This window comes from Haemaphysalis longicornis, unplaced genomic scaffold (genome assembly GCF_048455015.1).
Source record: "Haemaphysalis longicornis isolate Haplotype H1 unplaced genomic scaffold, Haemaphysalis longicornis Haplotype H1 scaffold_8, whole genome shotgun sequence".
Classification (NCBI taxonomy): domain Eukaryota; kingdom Metazoa; phylum Arthropoda; class Arachnida; order Ixodida; family Ixodidae; genus Haemaphysalis; species Haemaphysalis longicornis.
In genome coordinates, this window is record NW_027526445.1 from 189,651,710 (window position 1) to 189,670,688 (window position 18,979).

Genomic DNA, 18,979 nt, shown 5'->3' on the forward strand with positions numbered 1-18,979 from the left:
AACAGGAAGTTCAAAATAACTGAGTTCGAATTAACGAGCTTTTAGTGTATTTAGAAAAAGAAAAAGAACACCTTTCAAATCAGTTCCGGAGCGTGTTTTGCCCCGATGTTTCGCCAAGCAGCTGTTTGTAATTCTGTACTCTTGTTTTGCGTGTTGTCCCCTCCCCCCCTGGTGGCCAGATGACGGCATCAGCATTCCGCGCGAGTACACCTCCTACCTGGCCCCCCTGCAGTCCCACAAGCTGTACTCGGAGGCCGTGGCCCAGCGGGAGAAGGACAAGCACCCGCTGGTGAGACGCATAGGCTGCTTGCTGCCCATCCTTGAGGAGAGACCATCGTGAAATGAACGAATGAAGTTAAGGGGGACACTGATTTGAAAACAACTTCTTTTAATTTTCAAGTAAACTCTGTGAAACTTGTCAGCCTCGCTGCTTTTCCCCCACTGATTTCAAATATTGCATTATTTTTTTAACAAGTCAATTAGTTACCGAGATAGTTAGGGATGATTAGTCATTTTTGGAGGAACAATGGACAAAACAGTGTTAGCCGTAAAACTGTAATCTTTATATTTTCCAATACTATGAACGCTGGTGAGTGCAATAAAAGAATGGTGCTTGGATGCATCACTTGGAACTAATTTTACAGCTTGTTAAACTTTGGTGTTTGAAATGGGAACTCAAAATGGTTCCTGGCCACTGGTGCCACCAAAGTTTAATGTTCTGAGTAATGTTCGCAGGGTTCGTAGTATTTTAAAATATAAAGATTGCAGTTTTATGACCGACACTGTTTCGTCTACTGTTCCTCGAAAAATGGCTAATCATCTCCAATTATCTCAATAACTAATTGACTTGCTACAAAAATGATGGCATTTCTGAAATCAGTGGGGCAAAAGCAGTGAGGCTGACAAGTTTCACAGAGCTTACTTGAAAATTAAAAAAAAGTTGGTTTAAGAGCAGCATCCGCCCCTTCCCTTAACACGTATAAATGACTGCGCGGTGAAGTTTCCCGTCTCTCTTGTGTGCTTTCAGCATTCTGTGGAGACGCCCTACGTGGTTCGCCTGCACAATGTGACCATCCTGACGGAAGTCCAGCCCTTGTTCACCTTCGTGCATCCAAACAGAGGTCAGTGGAATAGATGCTCTCCCCGGCAACCTTATTTTGGACTCCCTTTGTTTTGGAGACTCGGGAAAGAGTTTTCAAGGTCTCAGGCCTCTGCGCTTACATCCAAGTAGTCACTAGCACCTTATGGCGCATTTCTAGTTTGCTGGGCCTTGCTTTCGCCTGTGCCGACATTGTGGGTTGTTGGGCAGGAGCTGTCAAAATGGAACTGTGCAACACAGCAAACAAACCGGTCCTGTTTTTTCTTTCTTTCCTTTAAATGGGAACACGAGCCTTGGGAACATTATTTTTCTTTTTTAACCTATGTACTTGAGATTTATACTCCTCAAGAGTGTTTTAACATCCTGAGCGCAAACATGCACTCTTTTTTGTCTGTGGTGATAGTTTAGAGTTGTGCAACATGTTATGACATTTCGTTTCGGGCAATTTTTTCGATGTGTACCTATGATATACTTTAATACTTCTTATCCTGTTGGGCTTTAGAAACACCATGAAGTGCAACTGTACCACAGCAGTAATTTTACCATTGTTTCTGCAGACGATGTAAACTCGTTAAATTTAAACATTTAGCTTTACACTGCAAAAGAAATGATCTTTCTAGCCGCTTTACATGCTGGGATGTACCTCTAAATGATTTCCTACCACTGCAGTACCGCTTGAGGTGAAAAAGGTGGAAATTATGGAAGGATTGTTATTCTTTTCATTGAAATCGGGCCTCTACAGCTTTTACAGGTACCTGGTACTGTTCAAGTGCCAACTTTTCAGGGGAAATATTGTGCGCACTAAGAGAAAAGTGCTTTTTTGGGCAATTTCCGGCCCTTCGGGAGTAGTGTCAGCCGTTCCTTGACTCCTTCCAGATACTCCGATTGACAACAGCCGTTACAAGGTCCTGCACTTTGACATCGAGGACAACTACTACCTGCACGGATTCGCAGGCTACTTCGACACGGTGCTCTACAAGGACGTCAAGCTCAGTGAGACCATCCCGTTTGAAGCTCTCACTTCCAGTGCATGCCCGGATTGCTGTTGGCGCAGAATGGGGCATTTCTCATTTGTGGTTTAGAGCCACTGAGACGGTTAAGGGGGCACGAGTCTTTGGCACGTACCAGTACTTAAAAAAGGAAATAATCTCCTCATAACCAATTACTTAAGCAAGAACCGCATGGAGCATTTTCTGCTTGCGAAAACGCGCCGCGCATGGCACAAGCGTGCTAAACGCTACCTCGGAACCACCCGCATTGTGTGCGCGGTGAGGCCGGCGGCAGCAACGTGGCAGTGGCTTCGGCCGTGAAGTGGTGCCGGGAGCTCGAGCGACTGCTTCTAAGCACTCTCTAAAATGCCGCTCAAGGCACGCATGAAGTTGCTTGTGCGGTAAAGGAGCTTATAATGTGGGCGAAAACGGTACTATAAAACATCATCCGCGCCGCTAGTGAAAGCGCCCATTCAATATCTGCCGGGGTGGTAAGCCTAAACATCCCCGGCAGAGCCAGCCAGCTGTCGCGAGCGCTTCGAAATCGCCGTTATGAGGTGTCCGCCTCCCCATTGGCGCAAGGCGCCAGGCTCCTCCCACTGCCGCGCGCGACACGCGTCATTTCTGAGTGAGGAAGAAGCTGCCGCTCGGACTGAATCGCCGACGCGGGCGTCAAAAAATTGCACGCACAACGCTGACGCGCCCAAATTGCGTGCAATAACGCGCCATGCGGTTCACGCTTTACAAGCACATGTTGTAAACTGCTGCAACACATCATCTCAAATTACATTATCAAATTTTTAGACGCGCGGAATGTTCTATCGCCATTCCAACACGGCTTCCGTGAAGGTCTTTCTACAACTACCCAATTAATTTCTTGTGTCCATTCATTCTCCTTGGTACTAGATAAATCAGGCCAAACCGATGTAATTTTTCTTGACTTCAGCAAGGCATTTGATTCGATACCGCACTCCAAACTAATTCCCAAACTTAATTTGATAGGTTTTCCCTCTACAATTGTTAAATGTTTTGCATCATATTTAAGTTCACGTACACAGTTTGTTGACATAAACGGTGTTTGTTCTAACCCTCTCCCTGTTAACTCCAGTGTTCACCAGGGAAGTGTCCTTGGGCCTCTGCTTTTCCTTATTTATATTAATGATGTTACAACATGTGCTAAACAAGGTGTAGAAATCTGCCTATTTGCTGATGATTGTTTTCTATTCCATTCAATTAACTCCTTAAATGACCAGGTAATGCTGCACCAATCTGCCAACGTGGTGTGACCGCTGGGGAACGAATGTAAACCCTGATAAAACTATGTTCATGCGCATCACTAACAGGAAACAGCCATTTATTTACCCGTACAGTATAAAAGGAACCCCCATTTTACTAACAGAAAGTTGCAAATATCTTGGCGTAACAATAACTAGCAAACTAACTTGGTCTTCTTACATGGAAAAGATTTGTTCATCCGCACGTAGGAAATTAGGCATGCTAGGCATAAACTCAATAGTTCTCCCCCCAGTACTAAACTGCTAGCATACAATACAATAATCAGGTCTGGTTTGGAATATGCATGTGAGGTGTGGGATCCGCATACTAAAAAAGATATTAACAATCTAGAGAAAATCCAAAGGTTAGCCATCCGTTTTATTTTCAACCGATTTCACCAGTCTGATTCCATGACTGAACTAATGAATGATAACAAAATTCAAACTTTAGAATGTCGCAGGAAAACAACAAGACTAAAATTTCTATTCTATCTATCCAGCAAAAAAAAAGTGTACTAGACCTATAAAACATACTTGCTCCGTTATCTTCGCGTCCAACTAGATGATATCATTTAGAAAACTTATCGTTGCTCGAACTAACAATTTCAAATACTCTTTCTTTCCTCGCACAATAACAGAATGGAACAAACTGCCACATCACATTTTTTAATCTGGAAGCATGTTAAGGTGTATTGAAAATTTTTTGTGAAGTGACTTAGATCTTGTACCGTAATATGTTGTATATTGGCTGTTAGTTTGTGCCACCTGTATTGTTTCCTTTTTTGGTCATGTTCTCATTATGTACCACCCCCACTCCTGCCTGGGCTCTTCTTAGCGTGCAGTATTTTCTAAATAAACAATTAATTAAAACAACATCTTTTAATTTTCAAGTAAACTTTGCAAAACCTGTCAATCTGGCTGCTTCTTTCCCACTGATTTCAAATGTGCCTTTATTTTTTCAGCTGGTCAATTAGTTCCCAAGATAATTGGAGATAATTAGTCATTTTTCGAGGAACAATAGACGAAACAGTTTCAGTCACAAAACTGTAATCTCATGTGTACTTTGCTGTACTATGAACCCTGCTGAGTGCAGTAAGAGAATCCGTTTTTTATTTTAATAGAGCGCTTGGAACTAATGTTGCAGCTCATTAATCTTCGGTTTTTGAAATGAGCACCAAAGTTTAATGAGCTGTGAAATTAGTTCCAAGCGATGCATCGAAAAATTGCTTTGATTATTGCATTCACCAGGGTTCATGGTATTGGAAAATATAAAGATTACAGTTTTATGACCAACACTGTTTTGTCTATTTTTTGACCAAAAATGGTAATTATCTCCAATTATCTTGGGAACTAATTGACCAGCTGAAAAAATTATGGCATATTTGAAACCAGTGGGAAAAAAGCAGTAAGGCTGATAAGTTTCACAAAGTTTACTTGAAAATTAGAAAAAGTTGTATGAAGACCCTTCACTTTCGACGGCCCCACGCGGCAGCAGAACATAAACGCGCCGACCAGTGGACCACCAATTTGAAGCTCCCGTCTTAGCCGACGAATGTGCGAACTCCCACTTTCTTTGCCCGCTCGATCCAAGTGTCTTCTTTTAACGATGCTCTCTCTTGCCCTGTTCGTTTTTATAAATGCCAACCGTCCCTTCTTTCTGCATTTTACCGCTTTTACCGTCTTATCTCTGCTTATCAGTGTCTTTCAAAGCCGCGTTGTCGCTTTGTTTCCTTCTTTCCCGCCCTTTCTTTCCTTGCCGTATCTTCGTATTATTTATTTTACCTCCCCTTTGGTCACCACTAAATTGGTTGCCATCTCTTCCCGCATTTACAGTAGCCGACCGTTTTTTCGGACTCCAAAAATTTGGACTTGCTGGATATTCCGGACTTTCCCGAGGAACCGCCAGTTGTCCCATAGGAGTAATGTCCCACGGATTTTTTAGATGCTCTTTTATTCGGACTATTTTTCGTTCCCCTCCAGGTCTGAAAAATCGGTCGGACGCTGTAACTGCTTCGGTTTTTGCCAGGGATGGTTTTCCCTCCCCTGTATGACTTGCTTGCAGCATTGCCAGCTCTGCACTCTCGCCTCTTCCGGCCTTCCCCACTTTACCTTGCATGCAGCGTGGCGCTCGGCTGTGAAGCTAGCAGAAATGGCATGGGGAGAGGGGCACAAAATGGGTGTTCCTTTTTTAGATGCGACGCATCTCTTGTCGGCGGCCCTGTCCTTCCTGCGTGCGTCTGTCGTCGTCGTCGGCGTCCGCACTCTCCTCCGCTCACCCCCTCTCCTCTCCGATAGCGAACACTCTCTCGCGAGGGGCATTGGATTGGATTCGATTAGATTAGATTAGATTGGCTTGGATTGCATTTGGATTGGAAAAAAGTGGATTGTGTTGGATTGTGTTGCGTCATAGCAGCGGTAGACGCACTGGCGCCGGCGCGTGCCCAGGTGAGAGCGAACACTCTCCCTCAACATCTGCGGGTGTGCGGCCCAGCGCGCTCTCACTCCGCCGGTGGGCGGCGCGGTGCTGCGCATGTGCAGTACTCTCTCTCTCCGCGGTCTCCTCTCCTTCGGGCGCGCTGCGCATATAACCGGTGTGCCGCTCTCCGGCGGCCTTTCGGTCGACGGTTGCTCTCCGCTTGCGCTTGAACCCCCCTCAGCGTCGCATCACACCAGGGTTCCCGCGAGGGGAGGTGGGCGTAATTTTTTATTTTTAAAGAAATTTGGGATTTCAGTTAGGGGTCTGCAAATTGTGTGAGACTGCAGCAGCTGTAGTAGTTTTAATAGGTTATTAGCCCACCTGTCGCGTGAGAACGCCTACTAGGGCATCATTTACCTGTACCGCGGTCGTACGACATGCCGTTCATACGACTTTTTTGTGCAGTCCCTTGAAAGTCATGTTATCAGGGTTCCACTGTATAATAAGATACACACGCCACTGTGGCCTTGGGCTAAATCGTCTGCTGCCCACCAGGCCTCTAGTTAGCTGCATCAAAAGTTTCACCGCGTGGAAAACTGTTTTCTTCGAGTGTCTCTAATAGTACCCGTTCACGATGTGGGCACTGAAAGCTTGCTTAGGTGAACAACCCAGTGGAAACTAGTTCACTGAAGATTTTTTGTTTTTCCTGTTAGATGCACCAAACCTTGTGGAAAAGGATATTCCCCATAATGTTGCATGTGACATTAGTTGTTTTTTTCTTCTCACCTTTTTTCCAGGTATCTGCCCCAACTCCCACTCTCCGGGGATGTTCAGCTGGTTCCCCATGTATTTTCCCATCAAGGTAAGATGGGAAGCCCTCCAACGCCTCCAGCCTTCAAGGTTCTGTTTGCAAGCAGCTGTGCCTAATACGAGTCTTTGGCGTGGGCACTGTTCAGGTGTCAAGGGAGGCACTCCTATTATCACTGGCACTGTTATGGCAGCAATACACACATACATTTCGTAACTACAAGCGTATAAAACAGGGAAGAGAACTGGATCGCACGAGCACTAACAACACATGGTTGATTGAAGAAAACAGCATCCTGTTCACACAACTGAGCCAGAACACCTAAAATTGAGCCTGGAATCCCTGTTGAAGATAAACTTGATAACTAAACAAAAGTATGGTCATGGTAGTATAGCCGGTATTCATTGAAAAGTTTAGCTGTCAATTTCTTCATTTGGCAACACGGAAATGGCCACGGACATGGCCGAAGCGCCACAAACATGGCGCGCCTTATGCCACTGCGGCCGCAAGCCGAAGAACAATAACACCAGCGTGCGTCGTCGTCTGCTCCGTTTCAGCCCGATTCTCAACGGTGGTGCCAACAGAGTTGTATATTGCACTCTCATTTCAGTCGAGGCATTAATTTGCGTTCGGTGGGCTAGAGGTTGCAATGTCCAACCCGTATCATGCGCTTAGCACGGACACGGACAAGTACCGCCATCTCGCGGAGCCCGACGTAACCAGTGAACGGTGCATTCACATGGTTGCCTGCATGAGCGCCTCGCTATTGAATACCGGCCATACTTCAGAGCTGCTTCAATCGCATGATGACGTGTCTGAAGCACTAAAGCCCCTTCCTGAAGCACTAAAGCGCCATCTTGAAATGGCGATGGCGATGGGTGGGACGAAATTTCCGCTGTTTCGGCAGTTTCGGTTTTGTATCCGATTCTAACGCGCATGCGTTTTTTCGACATATTTTTTCGGAAAAAAAGTGCGCGTTAGAATCAGGTAAATACGGTAACAGATGCATTCAAATTATCGGGAGTTTTCCCCCATGGAAATATACAGGGCTGTACCGAGACCGGGGAGTCAGTTCTAATTAACTGTAAGTTCAAATTAACAGAGTTTGAACTAACGAGCTTTTACCGTTAACGAACTACCCGTGCCCTGATCCCTTTGCAGGAACCCGTGCGTCTGCCCAAAGGCTGCAAGCTGGAGGTGCACTTCTGGCGGTGTGTGTCACCGCGCAAGGTCTGGTACGAGTGGCTGGTAGCCAGTCCGGATGCCGGCACCGTCCACAACTCGTGCGGCCGGTCGTACACCATCGGACTGTAGTCAGTGCCTCGGAGGGAGCGGCCACTCGAAGACCGTGCAACGACAGGTTGTTCATGCAGTGTACAGAACCACATTGCTCGCTTTTCACAACCGAAGATCAGGTTCATTCACCTCAACGCTCAGCACAGGTTGTTTTGAGTTCATCATGCAATGTACGGGGTCCATCAGAAGTGGCTGTAACGAGGGGTTCCTAATTTAAAATATGAATTGTAGCAGCTTCAGCAACTCAATTTGAAACGCACACAGCTAAAGCGCGTGCTTTGTGGTGTGGAGAAATTTTGCTAAAATCTGCGACCCTCTGTTGCGCCTGCTTTCGAAGGAATCTCGACAGTACTGCTGCCTTCTTTGTATGAGCGGAGACATCGGTGAGTTGCTGGTGCTAGTCTGAATGCTTTGCGTTGATTGTACATCATTGTGAGGTTAATAAACTGTTCACTGTTGCATCCTTCGTGACTGTTCCTCTGCTGTAAAAGAGGGAACAGAGGTTGCTAGTTTTTTCTTTGTGTATAGGGAGAAGAGGGCACACATTTTTTTGTTCATGGTGTATCCGCTTTTGGGCATTGCTGGCTGCAAGGCCACAGAAGCGGGAAAAATTCAGGCTTACGTCCTCCTTTGAAGAGGTTTTGGCTGTATTCGTGCATGTGCAAGAACAGCAGTTTTCCTTAATTTGCTCCTCACTTATGCGAGGAGGAGATGATGGCCTATTCTCCGACTTCTGAGATCTTGGCCCAGTTCCTAACTTCGGCCGTCGGTTTACAAAATTGCGTGTCCTCAGAATCTCAGGGTCAGTACCCATTCAATTCATGCATGCATTTTAGAGTGTGTAATTAGTTTTTTTTTTCAACGCATTTCTAATTCATCTACCTTTTTAAGCACACTCGCTATCTCAAGCTGCTGTGAACATCGGCTATTGTCCTCGGACAAGCCTGCCAGAGGAGAGAAGGGCAAGTGAGGGCTATTCACTTGGGAATTTCAGTCGCGTTAGCCAGCTTCTAATTGCCGCTAATGTTAGGATGGAGGCAAAAAGCAAAAACGCCCGTGTGTATGAGATTTCGGCGAACGTTAAAGATCCCCAGGTGGTCCAGATTAACCAAAGCCCTCCACTACAGCTCAGCTCATCGCCTGTGTAGCATCGATGTGTTAAACCCCACAATCAATCAATCAGTATTTGCCACTAATGGCGCCTTTGCTTGGGAAAAGAGTTCTGGGAAATCATTGGCTTAATCCTTTGGAATAATGAACCACAAGCTACCTCTGTTGCTACAGGGAATAGTGAGGACCTCGTGTGTGAGGACCCCAGGGTTGAATTTGTGAGGCAAAACATTGGGGTTAAGTATGCGCCTCAAAATAAAACTTGGGTCACTCCAATGAGCTGTGTCAAAGAAGGAAAGCAAAAGTGACGATTGGGGATTTGAAACAAACTCTGGTAGAGAACATCGTGGCGTAGGTGTTTTTGTAGTTCCAGGATAGGTGCTCCTCTTAAAGGCCAACTGCACTCAAAATTTCGACCTCTTGAAAACACTATTTTTGTATAGTGTGCCTAAAGAAAGCAAGGGGCAAAATATAACAGCTGAAATATGCGCATAGACACCGCTCATCGGCAAAAATCAGCGATTTTGAAACCGAAACTGAGGAGAGCGCGGCCATTGAAGTGACGTTGCAGCCGACCAGCGAGCGGCCATACGGCCAACAGGTCGGGAGCAAGCCTGCGCGCAAGCTCTACGCGCGCACGAGGCAGCAAATGGGTGAAGCATTCACAGCAGAGCTCGACCGGCTCTCCGGCTGCGTAGCTGGCCAGAGGAAAAGGTTCCGATCAGCTGGAGCGTCCCAGGCGCATCATGGCTGTTAACACGATCCGCTGGCAGGTGTAGCGTGGTCTGCGGCGGAGCTTTCTTAATTAACCGCTTCTGACTGATTAATGGGGCTTTTCACGGGGCTGCCACTCTTGTCCTAGCTGATTTGGTGGCACATATTACAGGTTCAATATAAATTTCATCGAGGTGAAATTTGAGGGCAGTTGGCCTTTAATGGATGATTTCGTTCCCTCCTTCAGCAAGAGCGCAGTTTTTGACTGAGAACGGGGCATCCGGTGGCAGCGATGCATGCGTAGCTGTCTCGTCAACCAAAATAGAGAAGATTTCGGTTTTTGGCATCCTCTTCCAGTGAAGATAACATGATTCAGATATTGTTTTCTTTTTTTTTTTTATTGTTAACGGAAATAAAGAGGACTGGGATGACGCAGAGTGGAGCAGTTCTCCTGGGGATGATAAGGGATCTCTGAAGTGAACACTGCGAGTGCTGGTCAGCCACTGTACACCATTCTCTGCATTGAAATTTGCAATGTGATCAAAAACTTTAAAAGTGAAATCACCTAAGTTTATTACCCTACACACACGAAGAATAACCAGGCATGCACAATGTTTTTTTTCATGTGGTTTGGATTTTTATTAGCAGAGGCAGCTCCTTTCTTATGTATAGTACAGATACAAACTGTATTCAGCTGATTTGACTTGTTATCTAGAGTGAATATTTTTTAACATTGAATAGTTGTTTTTGTGCTACAATAGGTGTCGAAATTAGAACTACGGAAATAGGGACTTGTGATGGGGAAATTTTCAAAAAACACTTAAAGGGGTCCCCGCAGCACTTACCAACAACTATTCGGAATGCATTTTGAGATGAAGCCTATGGTAATCTCCTCCTCCCGCAAGAACAATACATTCAGTATATCATGGAGCTATGCGACATAAAAAATCGCTCATAATCTTTTCTCTCAACTTTACCTTGGACTATGTGATGAAGGCTGCGCACTATGTCGGAGAAAGGGGTGACTCGGGAGTAAACTGGGGAGTTTACTCTTTTTCTCCTCAGCGTGGAGTAGTTTATGTCCGGTGTGGCGCAGTACAATGCAGGCATTGGTGCCTGCTCACAAGCAAGTGTGCTCAAGCTGGTAGGGTGTTTTTGAAGCAATAAACACTTGTTGTCGAGTTGTCTGGTTGAAAGGGAAAGTACTGAGTTTGTCACTCCAACTCCTTTGGCGCACTCAAAATACGAAAACTAGGTACAGGTTCAGGCATGGAAGAGGTTGGTGTGCAGCACTGATGACGCCGGATCGTCACCGGAAACGCGAGAACTAAACAGTGGCAGTGATGAGCAACAGCCAATAGGACAGCCACTGCTGTAATGACGCAATTAAAGCAGTGCATAATGAGGTAAGTTGAAGAGAGCGTGGTTGGTTTTCCCGCATCTTTCAGAGATTTGGAAGCTTGCCGCTTCATGTGCGCATGTAATGTTTGGTTCAGGTATTCCTGGCAGTGTAATTCAAACTTCGCACAGGTTTATTTGCACTGCTGAAAGTGTGCTACGGGGTTCTTTTACGGGGTTCTTTAGAGAGCTTTGGCATACCGGCTAGCACACGCTGTACTAGCGACTTTCGGTACAGGGACCCGACTGCTCGGGGGCGCGCGGCACGGCAACTAGGGCCGCCCGTCACCGGAACTAATGCGCACATGCCCAGTCCGGTCCCGGTTCTCGACGTCGCTAACGTACCATGCGCTAGGCGCTGTGCTAAAACTTTCTAAGAAGTAATGCAGCGATGTCACAGTTTTGAGGGGTGCTGCCGAGAAGAACGAGTTGTCGAGTGTGCTGAGAAGACAAATCCATTGACTCTACAGATCATCAGTGATGTGGGGGTGGCCGTCTGGTGTGCGGCTGGCGTCGGCATCAGCGGGGAGAACGAGGCAGACCCTGGTATTCTGAATCATTCCTCCCCTGGAGTCTCCAGTTTCCCCATGCATAAGCATTGCAGAATCCTTCCCTCAGCTGACTGGAGGGATCAAATGGAGTGGAGGAGGGCTTCAGAATAGAGCCCTGAATCCAAAAGCAGAGAGAGGTTTATATTTAAAAAGAACAAGGCCTCGTACAAGCACGAGAACATGAACGTATGCGAAAGGTAACTCAAACTACGTCAAATATGAGCAAGGCAAACGATACAGAAGTAGTATACAAGCTAGGAGAGTTAAAGCGGATGTTACAAAGTAAAAAAAAGTTAACCAGAACCAAAACAGTGCAATGCATATGTAAGATGTCTCCCAATATTTACCAACTGCGCCAATAAGGGGTCGCCATCTTGGTGGTGAAAGTGGCCACCTTCCAAGGGTTTCTTCCACAAAAGGTGAAAATGCAGCAATTCAGGAACCCAGCAGCACGTTGAAGCCCATACTGAAGCGGACAGTTAAGGCCGACCCATGATCACATATAAACAAAAAATCAAATCCCCTCCACCTAATGACGAAGATAGTTGAAACACGAAGCTTTCTTGCGTGCGATAATCAAATGGGGAAGTGCGAAGTCAAAGCTGCTGCAATCAAACCTCAAAGCGTCAACGATCGAAGTAGAAACCACCTGCAAGTCAGACGAAAGCATCATTGATCATGCCGGAATGGCGCATTGGGATAGACGTCGGCTCCATATTTGCGGGGGACCCAGATTCAGTTCTCACTACGAGAAGTGTTATTTCTTGCGTCATATCATCCCATTGTGTAAAGTTGACTTACCTGCAGTGCGTTTTAGATGACGGCACCGCCATGAATGAGACTAAGAAAGCTTCGCTTTAAAATCATGGCATCACGGCATCCCCATGAGACTACTTGGTGTCCCCAGGGACGCGCTTTTATAGCCGCGCTAACAAGGGAGAAAAACAACAAAACAAAACGTCCGCCGCAGTCGGACAGTCGGTCTTCCTTCTCTCCCCGCGCTCGAATCACCTGTTGCTTGAAGGACACTGACGACAGAATGGGCCTCTTCGATTTACAGTCTCGGGCTCACCGCGGACTCCCCGAGAAGCAGTCCAACATTCGATTTTCCCGTGTATTCCTATGGCTTCGGGGAATCCTCGGACTACCCGCGGGCAGCCCGCGGGGAGCCAGAAGTGGAAAATCGAAGAGGCCCAATGCCAGTTAGTTTCAAAGTGCGACCTTCCCATAGCCATTTTGACGTTGACTCAGGGCCCAAAGGTGCTTTGATTGCTGAGACAACGCTAATAAATCAAAGAATTTCCCTTCCTCATTTCCAACGCAGTGATTTCATGGCGCAAGCAGTCTATATGCATCCAACAATAAGATAACGTGTAGTCGTGGCACGAGCGGGTAGCGCCGGTTACCAGTTTTTTTTTTTTTTAAATAAAGTGCACATGAGCGGCAGTGATCTGTACTCGGCAAAAAGCAAAATCATGCACCCCTCCGTCTAACGACGATGGTAGTTTAAGGCGAAGCTTTCCCGCGGTGGATCCTTTGGTTGGCCGCATGCGCAGTAGAGTGCGGACGACGGACAAGGGAGGGAGGGACACGGCCCCGAGCATGCGATGCTCCGCATCTAAAAGCGTGCGTGTGTGTGTGTGTGTGTGTGTGAGAGAGAGAGAGAGAAACATTCGAACTGCGTTGTATCCTGATAAGGAAGGACAGCGTTGTACTTTTACTTTTCGTAATTTCTTGCTCGTGTTGTCGATGAACTGTGTTATCTTTTATGTGCGACAGCAACTGAGTGGAAAGCAAGCGAGGGAAGCGGCGCAGCCTTTTCTTTGTATAGCATTTGAAACTCGCTGATATTCTGTACCACTTTGCGCTGCGACTGACAACCGTGAGTTGTGAAATTCGAAGAGCATATGACGCATATGTTTTTCCATTTTCTTTTTTTCCGCTCCTTGTGTGAACGGATGTTCTTTTTTTTTGGTTATCAATGCAACTAGTTGATGTATCTCTTTATGTTATCCCCCCCCCCCCCCCCTACCCCACTGTAATGACAACAGGAGCTGTGGGTACCAAAAAAAAGAAGAAAAGCTGTGGTTGATTCCTCTCTCATAAGAATCGGTAAAGCACGAAAGTGAAATGTGCAACGAAATCTGCAGCGAAATCAGCATGATTCGCGGGTCGGCGGATGTCTTGTGGGTGTGCTTGGCGAGCGACGTCTTGCTGTCTGGCCGCTTCGGAAAAGGTGTACTGGCGTCATTTCCGTGATGGATATGACGTCAGTGAAATCTTGATATATCCTGGCATAAAACATTTTCGTGTTAAAATATAACACCCGAAAATGAACCCTACGTATAAAGTTCTCTTTAGAACTAAAGGTTGCTTCCCCACAAGAAGACCCTGTGTGCAGGGGTGCACCCTTTACAGGCCGCTTGCTTTGTTGCACTGGCGTCACTTCATGGCGCCACGCCATGAAAATCTTTGTGTATACCGGAATAAAACACTTTCGTGTTAAAAGAAGAAATTTACTCAGAGGACACCCCCCCCCCCCCTCTAATGATAATCAAATGCAATCACGCAAGAAATTAATCCTTCTTCGGAAGGCCCGGAATGTCTCCCGTGTTAGCCGAGCAAGGAGAAGAAATGGCTTCTGCGTGTTAATAAGTAAGGGCCATGCCCCTTGAGGCGCGGCACAAACGTATGGTGGAAATTTCGGAACGTACTTGTTACGTACTCGTCAGCACCACATTTCTGGACTGCATTTTACCAACGAATCAGATTGGCTCCACATCTGATCCCCGCAAGACACCTTACCCACTGAGATAAGGACAACGCCAAAGGAAGTGACAAGATCGCGAAGTCCTCAACGTGCGAAAATGTAATCAGAAATAGAGACAGCCCACAGATGCAGGCCGCAATTTAGCGCAGCATGCCAGCAGCAGCAGTGATGGATCAGGCCAGGTGGTGCTTCTTGTAGAGCTCGACCACTTCGGCCACGTCGTCCCGGGAGCCGAGGAAGATGGGGCAGCGGCAGTGCAGGGACTCCGGCTGCACGTCCAGCACGGGCTGCTTGCCCGTGTGCGCCATGCCGCCCGCGCGCTCGCACAGGAACGCCATCGGGATGCCCTCGTACAGCAGCCGCAACTGCATGCAGCGACCATTGCCGAAACACTCGCCCCGTTAATCGTCCCGAAGTTTATTGAGGGGAAAAGTGGTTAAAACTCGAAGCTTGCTCTCGCGCAATCGCAGTCAAAGTCCGAAATGCCAACTTCTTCGACCCTATCGGAATGGCGCAACCGGGAAGACGTCGGCTTCGATTCCCACCACGGGATGCGTTTTTTTTTAAATTTTGAGTCGCTTGATAAGCCTTTGTGGAAACCCACTGTGTAAGTGGGTTTTCCTGCGTCGCGTTTTGGGCGTAACGATCGATGGCACCACTGAGGCGCAGAAAGCTTCGCTTTAACGATTCCCCCTTAAAAAATCCGCCAATTCCGTCGAAAATGATCGCCTTTTGCCACCGGAGCACTTTGTGCTCACTAGCCCTATGGTACGGTTCGGTAGCATTTCGGCTAGCGTACCCGCCATGGAGGAAAGAAAAGCTTAGGAGAGGCCCTGACGTCACACCCAGCGCAGCCGGAAACGCCATTTCTGTAAGTCGAATGGCGGACCATTGGCCCTCCATGCCATTGGCGGACTCTTTTTGCCTCTCTCTCTCGGTGCACCTTCTCCGCCTCCTCCGTTCTGTATCGCCTCTCTTGTCGTCTGCATCTGCCAGCGCCGAGCCGGCGGAAATCAGCTGATAGGCAGGTAGAAGGCCGTTTTGCAGCGCGTGACCGTGAACCTAAACGCGCGGTTACACTGTTACACGTCTTCAGTGTGGCCGCAGCAGGTTTGCGAAGCGGCTCGCTCTAACAATGCCGCAATGCTCGGTGCCAGGCTGCAAGTCGCGATCGGTACCCAAGGAATTAGGCGTCACTTTCCACCGGTTAGTGCATCATTCCGCTGACAAGTATTGCTGTACATTGGTGTGCATTCATCCTTTGTTTGCAATCGCCGCCGTTTATAGGTTCCCAAGCGATGGAGAACGCCGCAAACAGTGGGCGAACGCCGTGCGGCTACCGGACTGGAAAGTGCCCAAGTTTGCGTTGCAGTTTCACTGGCAATCCCAGAGATGACTAGTCAATTAAACGGCCGTTCTATATATATAGGTAAGCGTACTTCATGCAGATTTCACGCTAAAAAATTGTGGAATGTTTTTACCGTTGTTCGCGTGCCTTCGATAGAATTTTTTGCGGAGGAGGAGGAGCAGGAGGAGGAGGCAAAACGTTTTATTGAGTAAAAAAAAATGAGAGGGTGGGTGGCGTCAATAAACTTTTTTTCGCCAAGTTTCAACTTGTCTCAGTGTCAATAAATTCAAGGTGATATCAGTTGAAAACGTTCATACACTAACCTCGCAGTATGAAGCGTTGAAAAGCGAAATCCAGAGCGAGACCACAAAAAGATCCAGATTCCAGATCCAGCACTCTTCCAGTCAACAGACGGACACCTACTAAGGTAATAGGACGATGGAATTATATCAACTGGGAATCTACCTTGTAACAGTTGCAAAAGCACTGCCGCGCATTGCCGGCCTAGCAAACTATATATTGCAGCGGCGATAACCAAACAATTGAGTTGCGAATCGTTCGGTTGCAAGTCGCCTACGTACTGCACACCGTGTATCACTTCCCGAAAATCTACCAGACGGGTGTCCGCGCGTACGACGGGACGGCGCGTTCACGATATCTGCACTTCAATAGGCGCGTCGTGATCGCGACCGGAGCAAAAGCTTGACGCTGTACAAGGTGCACTTGCAAGTAGAAATTAAATTACATATTCACATCGGCGCAGCTGTCGCAACTCGCAGCATCCTTTTCGAGTTCCGCAAGACCACAGCGCAGCAAAGCGAAGCAGCAATCTTCGCAATCGGACGACAAGGCAGGCACTGCCTTTCCTCCATGACTGGCGAACGGCGGGCGGGCCGTTGCTAGGACGCCGTTGCTACGCGACTTCCAATGGCCGCCGAAAACACGTGACTTCCTCCACACTTTTGCCAATGCGCGGGGATAGCTGGGGGCCTCTCCTAAGCTTTTTTTTCCTCCATGGTACCCGCAAATTTTCCCGCCATTTTTTTTTTGCGGGGCTACCATGGTTGCCAGACCAGGAATGCCCTCCCCGCTAAAAGAGCGGCTGCAGGTCAAAGAAAACCTAAACCAAAGTTGGGGAAAAGCCCGCGCACCAGCAAGCTATCGCGGGCATTCTGATTTAAAATAAATGAACAGCGGCACCGGCGCCCAAGTAAATTTGTTGAAAAGAAAAAAATACCTACGGAAAAGATAGAGAAAATTTAAAGAATAGAATGCATACACATTTGCGGGTGATAAACCCATGCAAGTTTAACACCGTCCGTTCCAATGGAGTCATCTCAAACATTTCTCCGTGCGGCCATTCCTCTCTGCATTTCTCCCGCTCTTCCATTCCCCTCTTGAACCATCTATGATAAATATAATGCAGACTTCTCAGTTCAATTGAATCCTCCCGCGTTCGCAGTGCTCGCGCACCATGTGCTGGTACCTACCGTTTCTTTCGTACTGTGCTTTCTTTTATCTCGCCTCTGCTCGACGCGGTTCTCCAACGCGCTGTTCCTGCGCCTACCGCGGTAAAAAATGCAATGCGTGGTCTTATGATGAACGCGATGAAGGCTTGTCAAATTCAATTTATCTAGGCTTTGCCTGATTCGGTGGCTCAGTGCATGGCTAAGGCGTTGTGCTACTGAACACGAGGGCGCGGGTTCGATTCCCGGCCGCGGCAGCCGCTGATGGAGCCGAAAAGCAAAAACGCCCGTGTGTACCAGATTTCGGCGCACGTTAAAGATCCCCAGGTGGTCAAGATTAACCCGGAGCCCTCCAATACGGCCCCGCCTCATCGCCTGCGTTTCGTCGGCGCGTTAAACCGTACAACCAATCAAACGGATTCGATGCAATCTTCCCACGTTCGCAAGGCTTGTGGGTCGTCTGTTGAAACCTATATATAAATTTTCTTTCTGTTGTGCTCGAAGCCGCTAGAGCCGAGATGTTTTGTTTCAGTGTCTCATTTTATTTCGCTTTTCTCGTAGACATTTTTAATGCGTTGTTTCTTAATTCAACGGGTAGTCGTAATTAGTCTGGTACTGTCGGCTATGTAGTTATACCGTGCCCCAAATACGTCTCAGGTTTCCTTAGCGCTGAATAAAGTGGGAATACATAACCCGTGTACACAGCTTTAGTATTTTTGAACGGTTCTTTCCTAAACATACTACGTCTTCAAGCATCGCATACGTATATTTTAAGCTTGGGTGGTTTGATGGAGTGAAAGACGACCTCAAACAAACATTTTCGTGTTTTGGCAGCCCGACGGAGGATATCGCCTCCGAAATGCGTCTATTTTCCATCGGTACACTCATTAGGTCCAAGTCACCCTACTTGCAACGCAGGATTCCAGTAGCGAGACTCTTGAGTGGTTACTATTGACAGCAGAAAAGAACTTGGAACGCACAATGAGAGGGATTAATGGCGCCGCTCTTAAAGGGACTACTAATGAGGCAAATTACAAGTTTAGTTTATGGAAAACATTGCGCAGTCCAAATAACGATCGTGACGATTTTTAACGGGGGCTTTGAAGAATGAATCAGTAAGTTATTAATGCGTGAGTCCCTCCTCCTCTTCCCCCTCCCTTGATCAGCCCAGTGCGCACTGCTTTTTGCGGCTTTCTTTACCGCGGCGTTTCTCGCACGCCCCTCCATGCACAGTGTTGAGCGTGCCCAGCTGTCGCTCTCGCCGTCTACTCAGTGGTTAGGCTTGCTCGCGTATATATCAGCGGCACTGGCTGCCTCCCTGCACTGGCTGCGCCCTCCGCTCTACAACGCCTCCAAGCAGTGGCGGGAGTCGCGGGGTTTGTCTAGACGGAGTAGGGGCAGGGGTTGAGCCGCGCTTCGACTTGACGTTACCATGGCAACGCCAGGGGCGTTTCCAAGGCAGCCATCTCGTAGCCAGCCTTTTATACGCGTTCTATGCCGTCTCTCGATTGGTCTCTCCCGCCTCCGGGTGGATCGACGCGTGTCTGCTGAGGGACCGTCGCGAAAATTTTGCCCACGTTGTCCGCGCATTTATCAAAAGAAAAAAACGTAAGAAGTAGCGGTAACTGATTGGCCTCTTTCTTTCGCTGCCTCTACGGCTTCCGTCAAAGTCCGCGCCAAGTAAGGATTGTGCATCGATTGCACCACTTGAACACAAACAGTGAGCTAGCTCACTGTAAA

The 18,979-nt window shown here is 47.5% G+C and overlaps 2 protein-coding genes across 2 annotated transcripts in view; one reads left to right on the top strand and one right to left on the bottom strand.

The window, feature by feature from the left end:
* The window catches only part of LOC144149731 (protein arginine N-methyltransferase 5-like), a 45,473-nt gene extending 37,130 nt beyond the window's left edge, over positions 1–8,343 (top strand). The window contains exons 13-17 of the mRNA XM_077681383.1: positions 180–289; positions 1,028–1,121; positions 1,976–2,092; positions 6,576–6,640; positions 7,748–8,343. Coding sequence (XP_077537509.1) covers positions 180–289; positions 1,028–1,121; positions 1,976–2,092; positions 6,576–6,640; positions 7,748–7,900 — 539 coding nt within the window. The 3' untranslated portion in view covers positions 7,901–8,343. The remainder of the gene's footprint in view (positions 1–179; positions 290–1,027; positions 1,122–1,975; positions 2,093–6,575; positions 6,641–7,747) is intronic.
* A 6,255-nt stretch (positions 8,344–14,598) lies between these two features.
* LOC144149732 (fructose-1,6-bisphosphatase 1-like) overlaps positions 14,599–18,979 on the bottom strand; it is a 28,475-nt gene continuing 24,094 nt past the window's right edge. Inside the window, exon 6 of the mRNA XM_077681384.1 lies at positions 14,599–14,790. Coding sequence (XP_077537510.1) covers positions 14,599–14,790 — 192 coding nt within the window. The remainder of the gene's footprint in view (positions 14,791–18,979) is intronic.